General features: G+C 41.3%; 1 protein-coding gene across 8 annotated transcripts in view; it reads right to left on the bottom strand.

Annotated features, from left to right (window-relative positions):
• PLXNB2 (plexin B2) overlaps positions 1-17,215 on the bottom strand; it is a 258,438-nt gene that overhangs the window by 71,881 nt on the left and 169,342 nt on the right. For all 8 annotated transcript variants that reach the window (XM_005514866.3, XM_065048907.1, XM_005514867.3 and 5 more), the window contains 3 exons: positions 6,378-7,492; positions 4,504-4,686; positions 3,152-3,274 (listed from right to left, as the gene is read on the bottom strand). In XM_005514866.3, coding sequence (XP_005514923.2) covers positions 3,152-3,274; positions 4,504-4,686; positions 6,378-7,478 — 1,407 coding nt within the window. In that variant the 5' untranslated portion in view covers positions 7,479-7,492. The remainder of the gene's footprint in view (positions 1-3,151; positions 3,275-4,503; positions 4,687-6,377; positions 7,493-17,215) is intronic.

Below are 17,215 nucleotides of genomic sequence, written 5' to 3'. Positions count from 1 at the left end.
ATACAGAACATCCTCCCCTCCATATCTCTAGCATGGAGATGAAGTTGTTTGGAAATGTGATCATTGGTGGCACTTTTAGCCAGAAGGCATCTCAGAAAGTTTACAAGTGTGAGAGAGCCAAGGCGCTTCAGGTCACTGTACTTCTCCCTGTATAACCCTCCACCATGCAATACATTCACCAAAAGAAAATGGAAATAAGCAGCAGGGAAAAGAGCATAATCGGTTCTCATGTCTCCATCCCCCAATAAATATACAGCTTCTGGTTTGATTTCCTTTGGTGCTGAGAACAAACAATTTTGTCTTGCTTTGGTGCACAGAAGAAGGAGCCAGCACACAACTGCTCCTTTTAGTTATGTTGCTGAAATGATGCAAGAGGAGAACAACACGTACGTCTTCCTGTTGATGACTATGTTTTAAAGAGCACAAGAAGTCCAGCAACAGTAACTCTGAGATGTAAACTTTTTGAGTTTGGCCTTTTCTTTCACATTTGGAGAGTTCAGTCTGACTCAGTTACGGAAAATATCAATATTGGGTACTTTTCCTGCATTTATTAATACAGAGGTCTACCTTTTCAGCATTCTTTTTCCACAGATTCTTACCTAACTGGAGCGGAGTTACTGGCACTCTGTTTCACTAACTGGTACCATGAGTAATTTAATATCCAAGTGAATGGCTTTTTTTATGACAAAATATTTATTTCATAATTCTGGCAGGCATAAACAAGCCCTAGAGATTGTCGTCTCTGCAAGTTTTATGTAAATTTAATGAATTTAAAAGAAAAAATAGCAGCTCCAGCTTCAAAATGCAGAGAAACTAATTTTAGAGATTTTTGAATTGGCACTCTTAATCACAGAGAGTGGTAAAAGCTAAAACAAGAAACAAGCTAGTGATTGTGGTAAGTGGCTGCCACAGGCTTCTGCTTTCTGCCCAGTGTGGTGTGTACCATAAGGAACCTGGGACCTGCCAGTGCTGTTCACGTGTAACGAACCAGCACGGGCACAGCAGGGCTGCTACGTTGCTTTCCGAGTCCCCTGAGAAGCTGCGAGGGGTTTGTCCTGCTCTCTGCCCCAGCTCTGGGAGCAGAGCGGGAAGGAAGGGGGTGATCTCTGACAGCATCTGCTCCAAGCCACCCACTGCTATTGACACAGCAGCAAAAGCTGGGAGGAGAAGCGGGAGGAGAACTGAAACAGGAAAGCAAGAGTTTATTTCTCATTGTGGTTCTTAACCTCTGTATTGTTCTTCCCTGTATCTCTCTCAGTCTCATTTCTTTTTAAAAACAGGTTCAAGTTATAACCCACTACATAATCACCTCCACTTTGCTCAAGTGCCTACAGAGCCCGAGCGATTCACTTCTAAATGCTGCGGCAGGCTGCATCTGCCAGGTAGCTTAGCATTAAGGATGCAGAGCAGTGCAGCTAGCCTGCCCTTTATTGTTTACCTTATTTTAAACAATTCTAAACCATTTTAACTCCCAGGGCATGGTTCTGATATCTCTATTCCCACAACTCCCAGCCGTGCGTAACCCAGAAGTGCACATTTCAGCATTTGTTCTTCTCTCTCTTACGTCGCTTCATTTCTCCCATCTCCAAAGGCCTCCATTCTCCTCCTGTCTATCTGCTTCTAAAAGTGGGTGGGACTGCTCATTGTAATCAACTTCTGGAGATGACAGTAATGTAATTCCATTACAGAGCTCCCAACTTTAGTTATTCATATTTAAGCTGAACAGGTTTTATAAAAGAAAACTATTATTTGCATTATTCAGAAGCTGCAGTGTCTATGAGAGCTACTTGGAAAAGATTAAACTGAAATCCTTTCTCTAGCAGAAACTTGCCGCTTTCTAAACGAAAACACTTTGTAGAGATGGAATAATTTTTTTGCAAATTTTCCTGAAGAATTTGTCTGTGGCCTTCCTAAATTCTACCGGTTCAAGCAGACTGTCACCAGAAAACTTGTATTACTTCAAAGCTGCTGCCACCCCTTATGCTGCTCAGCAGCTCACACCATCGCCTGGTGGGGATCTCAGGGCTTTTAAGCAACGTGCCAGCTTGTCAAACAGGGTGCCAGGCTGCCCAGGCTTTTGTGGACAACGTTGAAGTTTGGAGTTCTGTTCCAAATCTGAACAGAAGCCAAATGAGAAATACCAACTACTCACAAAAAAAAAAACACTAACCTCTCTCACACACTGTCATATTATTAAATGCTTTATCAGTCACTTATCTGGCACTTCTTCCAATGTGGCTTCTAGCCTGAAAACCTTGAGCTAGAATATAACATTCCTGCAGCAGGAATTTATTTAATCCTTTTGTAAAACAGAAGAAGAACATCTTCCCGCAATGTTTTCCCTAAATATTCTCCTTTCGCAGCCCCCTCATTCTCCCCGTGTTACTGCTGCCGGAGTGTTTCCCATGTCCCATTCTGTGCCACTGTCAGTGCTTCAGACGGTGGCAGCCTGTCACCCGCCCCGTCCTGGAGAGCCGCTGAACCACGCGTTTGAGGCTGGCAGCTCCAGCCACCACAAGGAGAAGTCTGGCGTCCCTCTTGTCTGCTACTTGCTTTTTCTTCTGCCTCACCTGCCAGCACAGGAGAACCTAGAAGAGGCTGCCTGTGCCTTTCATAGCAAAGTCCAACCTTTTCTGCTGCACTTGCTCAGTTCTAGCAGAGCAGAAGTGTTTCCCAAAGTTGTAATTCTCTCCATTACTTCCTAGGTTTTGAGAGCAAGACCCATGAAAACTCCTGGCAGCCTTAAAGATGTGTAAATGCTGTAATATTATGCCAGTTGCCAGCAACCTAAATCCTGAAGTACTTTTGAAAGAGACCCACAGCAGCTGGAGCATCCACTGGTATCCCACGGACATGACACCAAGCACTAGGGCTGCCTGACCCCATGGCATGCTGGTGCCAAACATCTCAACCTCATCCTTCTCACAGACCCTATAAGACAGCTGTAGAGGTGAACTTACTTCCCATTCCCAACCGCTAAGCATCAAGGATTTAACAGTTCTCCAAGTCACAACAATCAAATCCATCAGCTTAGACTTGGAGACCCCAACAAATGGGGCAACTTCCAGGAACAAATGATAAACGTACAAATCTCAGGTAAAATTGCAGAGAAAGGGAAAATAGACTTTGTCCTTAATGCAAGACACATTACCTTGTCTGTGGTCATCACGTACAGATTTTCTTGGGTGTGGTCAAGGACCAGGTCATTCTTTATGGGTTTGTTTAGTTCAATAGCAAGAGAACTGTACTCAGTTGCAGTGGATGACAGGAACACCTGTTTCAAGGAAGAAAGAAAGGTGGTTGATGTTGCTTTTATTTCCCCGAAAATATCATTATATCTGGCTACTGCCGTAAAAGACAATAAAAAATGTTTCTGTAAATACATTAACAACAAAAGGAGGGCTAAGGAGAATCTCCATCACTTATTGAGTGCAAAGGGAAACGTACTGACAAAGGATGAGGAAAAATTTCCTCACAGAAAGGACAGTCAGGCTGCCCAGAGATGTGGTTGAGTCACCATCCCTGGAAGTATTTAAAAGACATGTAGATGTGGCACTTAGGGACATGGTCTGGTGCCACTTGGCAGTGTTAGGTTTATGTTTGGACTCAATGATCTTAAAGGTCTTTTCCAACCTAAATGATTCTATGATCCAATGATTAATGAAAATACTCTTTTTACTCAAGTTCACAAAATCACATTAGGGAAAATGTTTCAATTTGAAGTATAGGGCATCAAAAGCAGCAAGCAAAGCATAAAAGTCATGAAAAGAAATTGCTCACTGCTCACAATAGCTAATATTTGTTTGGTTTCGTTTTTTTTTTTTTTTTTTTTTTTTTTTTTTTTTTTTGTAAATAGTGATTTATTTTAGCACTGTAAAACTGAAACTCGACTCAGAACCATTGCACTTGAAGATGTTCGAATTTGTTATGTTCCCTTACAGGAACCAGCAGTTTCAGCTTCAGATTTCAAACCACATAGTTGCACATGGCCACCACACCCCTTCAAGCAAAAGAAGGTATTTGGCATTGCAGTCTTGACATTTTAACACCACAAATACGTGAACCCTTGAGCCCCACACTACACAGGCAGAATTCAGCAGAGCTCCAGCTTGGGTGTTGTATTGCCATCTCTATTCACCAAATGGCCAGAATGACTACAAAATGAAAAGTTGCTCTTAAACTAGTATGGGCTTGAATGGACATAAGGCTAGAGCAGCTGTTAGATTATCTAGGTTATCTAGTTTATCTAGCCGTATTAATACAGACCTCTCAGTAGGTAGCTAATCCTTTGGGAAAAGTGTCATTCAGGTGATGTTAATTCAATATGTGCATCAGATAGCTGAGGTACATCGGAAATAATGTGGGTTTTCTTTGAAATAAAAAAAAAATCAAGCTCCAAGAGAATTTGCTCTCAATCACATTTACTTTCAGAGTAGAAGTCTGCTATCACTACAGCTCATGACCTTTTAAATACCTTCCAGTCTTTTAAGTCCAGTTTGTTACCTTCAGAATTTTACCATCTGACGTTCCCAGGAAGGCCACGGTGTGCCCGTTCTCCACAGCCACAGTGACGGCCGTGAGATTCATCCCTTCTTTTTGCAGTACCGGCTTCTCTATAACACCATTCTTACTTCCCAAAAGGTACGGCAAGTGTTCAGAGCCACAGGGGAAATTTTTGCTTGCATTCTAATAAGGAATAGCAATACAGAGCGATGTTAAACATTCAGATCACTAATTCCCAGCTAAGAATGAAGTGCAGCCCTATTACCAGTCAGTATAATACCCCTCAGACATAGAAGAGTAGAAAGAGAGAAATGAATTGTCTAGCCGCTTCCCCCCAGACAAGAGGCAGTAATCAGAAAGCAGCCTGCTAATTGCAAACTTCTTCAATGCTTTTGCTTTCCAGGAGACATGGGGAGAGAATATTTTTTGTTTCTATTTCATTGTAGCAGCACAGGTTAAAAAGTAAACAGTTTGTTTAATTAAAATGAACACATCATACAGATTGGGTTGACCAGTTTTGTGTCAAAGACTGGTTTTAAAATGCTGTTTTGTTTCTTAATTTGCTGCTATCCATAAAAAAGAAACTCACTGGCAACCGTCTCATGCACATCAACACATTCCCTCTTCACTGTGCTTTAATCCCAAGCTGCAGGGAGTGCCACCAGAAGGAAGTTCATTCACGCCTTGCCTTTCCTGCTATATTTGGTAACAAGACTGTCTTTCTGATCTGAAATCCACACCTCCTTTTTGCCGGAAGCCAGGGCTGCTCCACTTGTCACGTTCAGGATTTCTGTGTTTGATGCTCACCTCAGACACAGGGCACTGCAGTGAGTAACACTGGCATTTGGAAGCAAAAGGTATTCTTTTGGCTTCTTACCAATCCTAGCGACCTACTGTGTGAGAGAGGGCTGTGCTTTCATGAGATGAAGGATTATGAGTCGATACCAACATAAGGTATTCCCATGCCCATCTCTTCAGCTGTTCCCTCTTCCCCAGGCGGCAGCACACCACTTCTCAAGCTGTGCTCAAACAGCTGTTTATGCAAGTGTGCACCTTGCTCGGGTTGGGGAATTAAGACATTCTCCTAAAAGCTGGCTGAGTTGTTTTTAAGATGGTTCAAATCCTCAACCCAGCTTAGGGTTGGCTGCAGTAATGAATGCCATGCACGAGTAGGGCTTGGGAACAGGGCGATGCGGCCAAAAAATGCATCAAGTCAACGAAGATGCTGAAAACTGCCTCTCAGAGACAGTCATAAATTGAAGAACAGCATCTGGAGGGGTGCAACAGAGCCCTTCAAAAACCTTATAGTCAAGGTAATGATGAGCCATAAAAAGAAGATAGTAATCATGCTATGGAAGTATTTTGAGCCAGAGCAAAATATGAACACCACGTGAATATAAGAAACAAGAGTATCTCCAGTTATCTGAAAATTCAAAATCCAAGTTAGAAACAACATTAAAATTCAGATACCACCTACAAGATTCTTAATACCATTTAAAAACATTATAAATATGTTGGCTGAGACTAGAATTGTCTATAGTGATCATCCAAAAGCTGACCATGGGCAAAACAAAGCACTGCATTTGACTAGGTAATTTCCATACCAGAAGGAACCCTTTAAAAGAAATGCATTTATGAAATCAATTTTCACTTTTCAGAAGACAAATCTTTTTTTAAAAGACTCAAAATTAAGACTATCTTGCCATTTCTTGCTTGATTTGTTCTGCAACACCCCAATCACATTTCATTTCTATAGTGAATCCAGCTATTGGGTTTTCAGTCATCTGATCTCACTATAGTTCAACTCAAAGCCACCCCGAAACATCCAGTTGTATATTTTCCACAAATTCTAACACAGATTCTAAAAATATTACCAGTCCATGTGATGCACACGGATTTTCTGCTGCGAAAAGTTTGTAAAATGAGCTGGTATTCTTTTTAGTGTAGCAATCATTGCGGTTTTTTTCCATCTTCTCGTTGATGTGCCGCAAGGAAAAGACACACATGGCAGATTTCAGGGAGCCGTTATCTTTGTTTACTTTGCTGAAGAGTGCAAGAAGAACTTTGTCATCTGAGAGAGCATCTGTAGTTTGTCTCTGCTGAGCCATGCTCTCAGCCAGCTCTTCTCCCGGGGTAGTGACATAAGCAGAATGACAGTGGTCGTAGGCACCATCATCATCATCTTTGCAACCCAAGTCCATCTCAAAGTAGGAATAATAATGAGCATCATCCTTGCACAGACGCGCAATCAGTGTGCGGTTATTGACAGGCTGTTTCTCTTGCTGATTAAAAATAAAATAAACGTAATTTTTATCCTCGAAGACTGCCACAAATTGTTGTGTGCTTGATGAGTGATAAGCTGACTTAACAGCTGCTGAGTCCGTATACATTTCAAAAATGTCTTTTCCATCCCTTTCGTAGAGCTGCCGAGTGCTGATTATTATCCCATTGTCATTCGGTCCATTCCCTTTCCCAACAAACAGCACTCGATCATTATTCAAGGAAGTGATCAATCCCACAGTTGATACATTCTCATCATTGCTTGCTACAAAGGACTTTTCTCCACTACTGTCAACATAATACTTCTCATTGCTAATGTCTTCTAGATCTCTGATGGCACAGATTCCCTTAAAAAGGCTTCCACACACCACAATTGTTTTATCCACCTTGTTCAGCAACAACAATTTGTTATAATTGTCCGTCAGCACTGCCTCTTTACATTGATTTTCATCAATGGGAGGTGTGCACTTTTTGTTGTCCTTTCTTGGACCTGTTTCTACAGACCTTATTACATCCAGGTTTTCTGTAAGCTGATACAGAGCATTTACCACCCCCAAATAGATTATCCCAGTGTCATTATCCACTGTTAGATGATTTAGCTCTGTAGCACTCTGAAAAAATTTCAGTTCCTCATTTCTGGATAAGGTGACACAGAAACAGCTCAAAATGCTCAGTGTCCAGATCCATAAAGCCATTTCTATGTTAATACCTAAAAAGGGAAAGAAAAGAAGAACATGAAACATTCTGAAAAATAAAATTTACACAAAATACAGCAAAGCGAAGGGGTTTTTTTCTTACATTATTTCAGACACAAATACGCTTATCCTTATGCATGTGGAGACATCATGGAGATTATGGAAAGCCTCAAATCCTGTTTACTGCCTAGCAATTTAATATGTTGGGGAAGGATTAAACAAGGTCATAGGTTTAAATGATTATCATATAACCAATTAGATAATCAATTCTGTGCTAAAGCACAATGAGAAAAACAGACAATCTGAAACAACATAGAGTGCCAAAAAGTGGTAGTGCTGCTCCAGACATACTCTGTGAATTATTTACTATTGAGATTTTAAAAATAAGCTGAAGGATCCCAGGGTTTCAGGGAGCTCCTCCTTAATAAAAGGGGATAATTTACATAAAAAAGTTTGAGACATTTGGTGTTGCAGAACTGTTCCCACAAAGGAAAAACACCTTCCGTCAAGTATAGGTGAGTCTGGATCTGGCTGCTGATGCTTTTCAAGAAGGCATTACACTAATCCTTCATCCATGTAGAGCTGGGAGGTGGTGGAGCCCTTAATGCGCAACACTGCCTTTGACTGCTGGTGTGCATTACAGTCCAACGCTTCAGTTCACTAGAGCACGGCAACTTAATAGTTTCAAATCTGTGTTAAGAACATCACTTACAGTTTGATGGGATTAAGATTCTGCAACACTTTGGGTTTTTTTTTTCAGAATTTTTACCTGGCTGTTTGGAAGGAGACAAAGAACAAAGACCTTCTGAAACTTGTAAGAAGTGCTGTAATTTTAACCTGAAAGGTGCCATGAGGAGGCAAGTCCCAACAGGCTTCTTAAGCACAGAACATTTTGTCAATGTTTTCTACAAGTGTTTAGCTCTGAGAGCAGAAAACAGAAGGTGGCATGCTTGGACACACTGATATTAGGAAGAAAAGATAAATACTGTTTGGAGGAAGTACTGAAAAACAAATATGATCCACAGTATTTGCATTTTCAAAGTTAGCTATATGACTCTATGGTCTGTCAAGGAGAGCACCTGTAAACCTATGGGGACTTTCACATTAAATCTGAAAATACTAGAACTGTGAACAGAAAGAAAAAACAAATAAACAAACAAACAAAAAACAAAACCAGGAAAGACAAGAGAAACAAAACAGTCTATCAGGCAAAAGCTTTGTAGGAGCAGGATAATAGCAGAGAATGCCAAAATGAGAACTGAAAAAATAAAAGAAAAAATAATAAAAATAATAATAAAGGAATCATGCTCCTGTGTCAGCTGTAACTTCTATTTTGGTAGCAGCAGTAAACTCTAGTGGGATGTGAAGAGAATTGCCTGAATCATCATTTATACTGGGTAATTAAGGTTAAACGTCAACAACCAGGCTGCAAAAGTTTGATCAGGGAGGGAAGGAGTCCTGTGAGCACAAACATCTGCCAGAGTCCCAAACTGCCCCAGTGTCACTAGCAATGCAGAAAGACAATTCCTGCCCTCCAGTACTTCTGCATTTTGCCCCTCTACAGAGAAAATGTGCATGTAATGGTGAGAACAGCTTTTCTAAAAGCAGAGTGATTCTAAGTTCTAAAACCCCAAAAACCTACTAAATGTAATTCAGGAAAATAATGAAGACAGAACAAAAGGCTAACTTTAATCTTGTTTTGCTAAAGCTCTTATCATGTACCAAATCGAGCAGCTAACTGTAAAATGAGGTCAAAGATGAGACAGTACATTACTGAGAGCACAAGCCTGACTTCTAATGAGAGGCTGACCTCATATGACAGTGACCAAGAAAAGGCTAAGAATTATAACCTGTTCTTCAGACACATGACTTCAGCACATGCCTTGAAACGTGATGAAGTATTGGACCTCTCTACAACAACCTTAGACCTACTCTAAGGAATCCAGAAGAATTCTGATACTATTTGTCAGAAACTCTTCTTTTCTTCCTGCTCCCAAGGACCTCAATTTTTCAAACAAGCTTTGATCCCAGCTTATATCTCCGTGGCTAAATGGTATGTCATAATGCATGTCATCTACTTTCAAATATTTTCCCTTACAGTTATCTGCAATGAAATAAAAAAACAGCTTGACATATTACTGCAATGTTGTTTCATAAAAGTTTTATCATTCTACTATCTACTGCACAAGGATCAAGCACCAAAGAACTTGGATTCATTTGTTCCTGTTTTTCTCACAAAGCAATTATTGCCAGATTATTATCATCTCTGCTCTCAGTCAAAAATGCCATAAATAGCTCTCTTTATAAAATATGCCTCAAATGAATGGAAAGTAATTTACTGTACCTTAATTTCAGTACTCGGTTCACTTCCGTATCCATTTATTTCAGTGAACTACAAAAATGTTTTTCTATCCGTGGCACCCAGTCTCTGACACAGAGGCTGCACTTGCAGTACACCTGCCTTCATCCCACAGACAGAGCAAAGAGCCTTTCTGGTTTAAAGAAAAGTACATTTTGCACCCCTAAATGAGACTCTTACAGAAGTAATTCAACTCTCTGTACAAAAACGGATAATGCTTCCTCCCTACTATATGCAGTCTTGTTTACTTACCAAATTTTTGGCTTAAATTATTCAGAACTACATGCCTTCTCCACTAATTCTGCCCTTTTTTTTGGCACTTACTCCCTGCCATGCCAAACACGATCAGACTATCTCAGACCTCCATACAAGGTAACAGTTCTTCATTCTCCATACCTATTGGTTTCATTTTCCCTTTCCTCCCCCTGCCAAGCAAACAGTAAACAAAAATTAAATATGCTATGGAAAAGATCCAGAACTAAATTCAATCAAATACCAGACTTAAGGAAAGACAAAAGCAAACAAAATGAAATGAGATGCACTACAACTACAGATCATTCTCACCTGATCTCAATGTTATTGGGAAGTAGCAGCTGGACGAATTCTGCTACGGGCAGCTGTTGTGGTAGGCCCTACAGGGCTCTATTAACACAGATGCCCTACTGAGTTAGGTGCTACGGAAATGTATCAAGGAACAGTTTCCTGCTGGGAAAAACTTCTGTTTTAAATGAACAAGTCATGAAAATGCAAGAGAAAATGACTATAAAGCCCAGACTGGAGCATGGAATTGGAGATATTCAGCACAGCAAATGTACTTCCAATGGCTTCACCACAAACTTTAATCACACACAGGCCTGTGTGGCTTACTCAAAGTCATGCTCTGGTCCTGAGAGCTGACATACACCCTCTGACCTCAGTTTGCACTCAGTTTTAAGCCCTTGGCAGTCCCAGGATGAAAGGAGCCCAACAGAGCAGTTGACCACATATTTTTTCTCTCTCAAAGTCTTGGCTCCATCCTGCCTCTTGGTCCCTGTGCCCTGTGATATCATTAGAATCATCTTTATCACTGTCTCATCAAGATTATCTGAATTGCAACGTCATTTCCTTTTTGGATCACTCTTTTTTATCATTGCCTTCCCTAGCCCTTCCCCTATCTCAAAACATACTCCTCTTCTGATTCATATATCTTACAGATAACTGAATGTGATTTCGATTAATATCCTAAAAGGATGGCAGCAATAATAAACACACCCCAAAAGCAGAAAAAGGTATTTTTAAAAATGTGTGTCTTAATTAAAAAGAAAATGTGGACATGGAACCCCTCCCCAGTCTTACAGACTCAAGAGGTGACAAGGAAAGTGGATGGCAGCAACCAAGTACTTTAAAAGAAACCCACTGAAAAAAAGCATCTTGCCACTTACAAGAAATTCAGAACTCTAGAAGTCAAGTGCAAGAAACTCACAGCACCCGAGAGAACACTTCATACAGGGGAAGGGCCATCAAGTGACACCGTGTTGCAATGACACAGCTACCGGCGCTCTGCCCCACTGCTAAATCAATTTTAATTTAAGTACCCATAACTTTATGTTAGAACCTTAAGTAACAGCCAATTGTTCAAAAGGCATGCAGAAAAAAAGAGCGTCTATAATCTGCCAGTGCAAAGTGAATTTCAAATTGACTTCACAGTATTACAAATACCCTCAAGAATCAACACTGGCAACAGCTGACATGGATGTGGCAGGTTGTTTTCCTCCCTCACTGCACAATCCTCTGCTGTACCTGTATAGTGGAACCTTCAACTTTTCAGCCACCCCCAGTCATTTTTCTCTAGCCTTCAATATAACTTTGGCTTTACGTTACTTAATTTTCTTACATTCATTTCAGCTGATGTGAAAGAATATCAAATTTTGCCTGAAATAAAAATAACTGAGAAATAAAACAAGTGTTATTCCCAAAAACAACGGACAAGAAAGTCTTCAGCAAAGGAATAATCTCACCAGTTTAGCTTCTGTGGTGTTTCTGCAGAGTTGTTCTTCACTAACCATATATTAATACATATACTGAATTAAACTGTTACTTCATCCCAAGTTTTGTTACTTGAAATTCTGGGTGTAGAGACAAAACCTTCTGCCAAGAGAGACAGATATTGATATGCTTTAACAGTAAGTGATACAGAAAACTGTGGTTCTCTCTGAAAACTTTGCTCTCCAAAAGACTCCAAAAGATCCAAAAGACCCTAAAACTGGAAAAAAAAAAAAAAAGGTACAAAGACCTAAAACCTGCAACACAAAAAAGGGAAAAATCCAAAGAATGCATACAAATGGCACAGATATTTGGTGGAAGAGGAATGAAAAGATATTTCTCTTCTCCCTCATTCTGAGTAACTTTGCTTTATTTTGTTTTTTGGCCAAACTTTTAGGCTTTCATTTTTAAGCTCCAGAAGCTGAAGAATGCGTGTTAAGCAGGGGATGAGCAAATTTTCCATTTGGATTTCAAAGCTTCTACTTCTGTGGGAACTGTAGGTAAATGTGAGCACTTCCTCCCCAGCTACAACTTCTATTTCTGTTTCTTGAAACAAATGATGGAGCTTGATGGTTCAGAAAAGGAATCACCTGGGAAAATAATCCGCAGGATTCAAGCCCATTTCCTAAGAGCACGGCCACACGCTGGAAAGGCTTTGGAGAGAGAGCGACTTCCTTTGTAGACTATGGCATAGCTCCAAAATAGGTTGAGTAGAAGCACCGAGAAGAGCGATCCCTGTGCTGGGTGTCCATCCCTTCAGCTGTGACACTGTGCTGTTAGCAGATGGGACCTGTAGGTCAGGGAGCAGGAGGAGGTCACTTTGCAGAGAATGAAAAACCAACATCCATTTCATTAGAAGTTGTGATAGCCTGTAGTGCTCAAACATAAAATGAGTAATTTTACTTTTCTTGTACTGCTCCTCAAAACACAATTTGCTAAGATATAGGGTGTCCTTGTATGGGATAAACCATCCCATCTGGTCAAACTGCTGGAAAAGTGGCAAAAAATGGACAAATACTTATAATATAGATTCTACTCCTGATGTGAAAGACCAAACTTTTGCTTGCTTTCACAAGGCAAATTCTCAGTTGTTTTTCTTATATATTTTGAGTAATTTTCAATAATATAAGGGTTTTTTTTAACATATAATCATAGATGTGTAACAGTTACGTTGATATGGATCTTCTTTTACAAGAATCAGTTGGAAATAATGGATTTGCCAAGGAAATAACTAACGTTATGCCCTCACTCTGCACATTCTGTGGGTGTTTTTCTGCAATCCCTAGGTGAAAAAAATATGGAAGACACATGGAACTTCAAACCCAAGTTACCAAAACCCAGGGTTTCCTATACCATGGTTTCATCTAGCAATAACGAGCTGTACTATGCAGCCCAAAGAGGAGCAAACCTGTCGCTCCTGCCTGCAGCATCAGCAGAGGCCAGTGGTGGCTGGGAGAGGAGAGCGCACAGGACGATCCCCTGGGAACGGGGCACAGGGAAGAAGATCCTCACATCACTCTGGAGACTCTCATCTTTCAGAAGACCTGAGGTGTCAGCAGCAGCTCTTGCAAGTAGAGCTCAGATAACTCACTCCCTGAGAGAGTCCATTAACCGGAGCGGATGCTGAGGCATCCCACAGCCTGGCTAGCTGGAGCTGAAGGGCAAAGGGACAGGTTTGAAAGGATTAACCAATATGGCACACACAAGGCCACCCGAAGGCTTTACCTACAAGGTCATCCCTGTGAAGGTTCCCACGACGGCAGAAGATAAATTTTGAGAATCTGTACCAGTCATGTTACCACAGATCACTCAACCTGCCACCTTCCTTGTGTCTCCCAGTCTCCAAGTGGGGAGGGAGGAGATGAAACAGGGAATCTAATCCAGCCACAGTATCTCTTGCAACTACAGTAAAACAGTATTGTCACATACAAACGGTCCAGCAACACACATATAAATGTCTTCCTGTCCCAACATGGAAATGGTTTCTCCATTGTAACTGAATTTCTCCATTGTAACTGAATTAAAAGCTGTGGAGCACAACTGCTTTCCACAGTAGGTCCTGTACCCACCAGCATCCCAGTGTCTCCCCACCAAGGACTCTTACAGACTTGGTGCAACATTGGTGGGGTTGAAGCAAAAGTTTAAGTGAGGCAAACAGCTAGCAAATCCAGAGTTCATGTTAATTATTATGTCATTAGCTTCAAGCTAAATTAATAACACTATTAGTAATCTGAATCAAAACCTTTCATCTGTGCACATCTGAACCCCAAAGTATTTAATATTCTGATCTAGATCCAAATTCAGAGCAAGAGGGAGCAACATGAGTCTTAATTTTTCAACTAGGAGTTGCTCAAAAGAGCATTAACAACAGGTAATAAGACTCAGAAAATGCATACTTATGGATTTTGCAATCCCACTCAACAATTTGCAATAATGTGCTGTCTCTGCAACATCAGCAGGTAAACAAAAAAGAAGAGCAGAGCTTTGCAGATTTATATGAACTCTTAGAAGCAGAGCTGTGCTACACAAAGCTGAACTCTAATGAATTCCCTGGTTTATTACAGCCAGACCTAGCAGTGTTTTGATTTTGAAAATCTTTTATACCATGGATTCTGCCAGAGTCCAAGGCTTGTTTTTTTGCTGCTCTGTGGAATCAAAACAAAAAATCTCTATGTGAAAGTATCTTCAAGAGTTCATAGTTCCAAGTAGCTTAAAAAAAAAGTCGATAAAAATAGCTGCTGTGGAAAGATGCCATTGCACAGCACTGGCTACCAGCAATTACAGAGTATAAACCACTCTGAGACACAGGTAGCCTGTGCCAGAAAGGTCCCTTCAAATCCCAATTTTTATTACTGCAATGTTTGTTATGAAGACAAGCAGTCATATTATCACTTCAAATCAGAGGGCTGCCTACCCACAGTCCAGCCCCACTGACGCAGGCAGGAGCACACATGGGGAAGGGGAAGCAGCCTGAGCAGACCTGTGTTCCTGGCCCACATCTCCCTTTCAGCTGGGGCTTCTACATTCATCCCTCCATCTTTTTTGCATTCTCTCAGTAGAAATGAGGTGCCCATTTTAACGAGGCCTTGCTTTCTCAGTGTTACAAAGATGTAGTTGATCTGCAAGAAAAGCAGCCGAGTGACGTGTTTAGTAGCAAGCAGCTGACTCGGCAGGAATCTGAACCCACAGAATCCCCTCTTTGACCTGCTTTGTGGTTTTGTTAAAAGCATGAGGTCACCTAAATAAAAAAATTCAGGTTTTTATTTTTCTTTTCCAACCTCATTGAGTGCTAAGCCAAATGACGCCCTAGAGACCAACATCCAGCTGCATCAGTCTGCAGTCAGTACAGCGCCACAGGCCCCTTCAGACACTCCCAAAGCCGCTTACACACACTTTTGCACTCCCTGATCCTGCAAATGGCCGCGTCTAATTTGACCCCCAGTGTAAATGCCCACCACAGTGTGTGAGCTGAGGGAGCTCTGTGGGGATGCAAGTCTTTGCAGCCACCATTGTGCGGGGTGGCCAGAGCAGCCCAGCAGAGAGCAGTGACCGGCCCACGCATGCCCACCAGCCCCACGCAAACCTGCATTATTTTACCCCTTCTGCAATTCAGGAACACATTTTTGCTTTCTTTTAAGCTGTGGGACCAGCAGAAAATGAGAGAGAGCCTGTAGCACAGGAAGGAAAACTAAAGGAGCTAGGATGGCTTTAATTTGCTGGTTTTCCCTGCACTAATAAGGGTATTACGGCACAGGGAAAAAAATGCATTTATACTGATAGTAAAAGGAGTCTGTGTCACCAGCTCCACACTACAACAATGAATTGCTTGTTTTCAGTGCTAAGGTCATCTTCAAGGACTGGTTTTGGACTTCCCCTGGAAGACACAAGAAAGGAGGCGGATTTTTTTCCAGCATAGGGGAATCTGAGCATGACCATGTGGAAACAAACACAAACTATTCTGGCCCCTTCCTTGCCAGAAACAGTTCTCCCTTGCAATTAACCATTAATCACACGCACAAAAAATAATCAAATCAAAAGGACGACATTTCCAGTACGTGTGAAGCTTCACTTTCCCTACAAATTGCACAAACCGGTCTTGAGAGGTCACAGGCAGGCGATCCATGTCGGCCTGCCCTCCTCCTCAAAACAGAAGCACCAGATCACGCTCGGGCGGTCAGCGCAGCCGCAGCCTTTTCCAGCAGCAGCAGCTCAAACCTGCACGTTCCCTTTGCTGGTTTGAGAGCAGCGAGAGGAGAGCGGGAAACAGCCAGGAATTTCCTTGCTGTGATATGGCTGCACAGGACAGCAAAGAGACTGTTGAAGCTAAGCAGCATTTTGGCATGAGGCAGAGCCTTCCTGTTACATTACAATGTTATGGGACTTAATAGAAGAATCATGTATATGCAACAATAATAAGGCTGCATGAAATTTATCCCACGAATCAATGGGATAAATAAATTTTAACCCATAAATCAATGAAAAAAAAATATGGTGAGTAAAAAAACAGCCCTGTGAAACAAAATCTATTCTCCCTAATAGCTTGACGATGTTTGCTGCATAATTCCCTGTCTCATCATATTTATTATTCTTCTATTTCTCCTGATTTTCTTTTCCCATTTAGGTTTAACAGATTCTTGTACTCTTCATTTCAATGTAGTTATCTGGCTACGCCAGTGACTTATCCGGAACTTCTGAGAGGAGGGACAGAAGCTCTATGAAAATGGAAAGCTGTCAACCACACTAAATGGAGTACTACAACATATATTGTACTTAGGCAGCTGATCGTGAAAGCCACAAAGAGAGACAGGCAGAGGAGGATGAGGAAAATTCTTGAAACGGAAAGTTTATTGCATGCTGGGAGCCAAGAAACACATAGCTGAGGAATGGAGAATTTTCTGGCTTCTGCTGCTGGAGATAAATTACAAGGGTTTGCCTGGTTCATCTTTCTCGAAATTCTTTAAACTTTCATTTGGACCATATGTATGTCCATGCTGGTGTTGCTCATTTTGATTGCTCTGAGATTAAAGTGGGTTTTTTTTTTTGATCTCTGCTCTTCAAATTAACGTTCATGACAGTTTTTAAAACACCCTTTTATTTTTCCTCCCTTACATATCTTTTCACGTCTTCTTACAGCTCCTCCCCCCACCTTCTCCTCTTCTCATGCACAGCCTCCAAGTTTTCCTCTCCTGTGGGTGCTGCTACTACAGCTTGACCACTCTAATGGGAAGTCTCTGATGACAAAGTGGGAGGTAGAAGAAAGAAAACCAAAAAACAAGAACCTCAGGTGATTTTCAGTCCTCGGTGAGGAGCTCAGACACACTGCCTTATTGACTTCCTATCTCTTTTCAACCCTCAC

Source organism: Columba livia, chromosome 1 (genome assembly GCF_036013475.1).
Source record: "Columba livia isolate bColLiv1 breed racing homer chromosome 1, bColLiv1.pat.W.v2, whole genome shotgun sequence".
NCBI classification, from domain to species: Eukaryota; Metazoa; Chordata; class Aves; order Columbiformes; family Columbidae; genus Columba; species Columba livia.
Note: the sequence above shows the minus strand (reverse complement) of the source record. Positions and strands in the feature narration are given on the sequence as shown.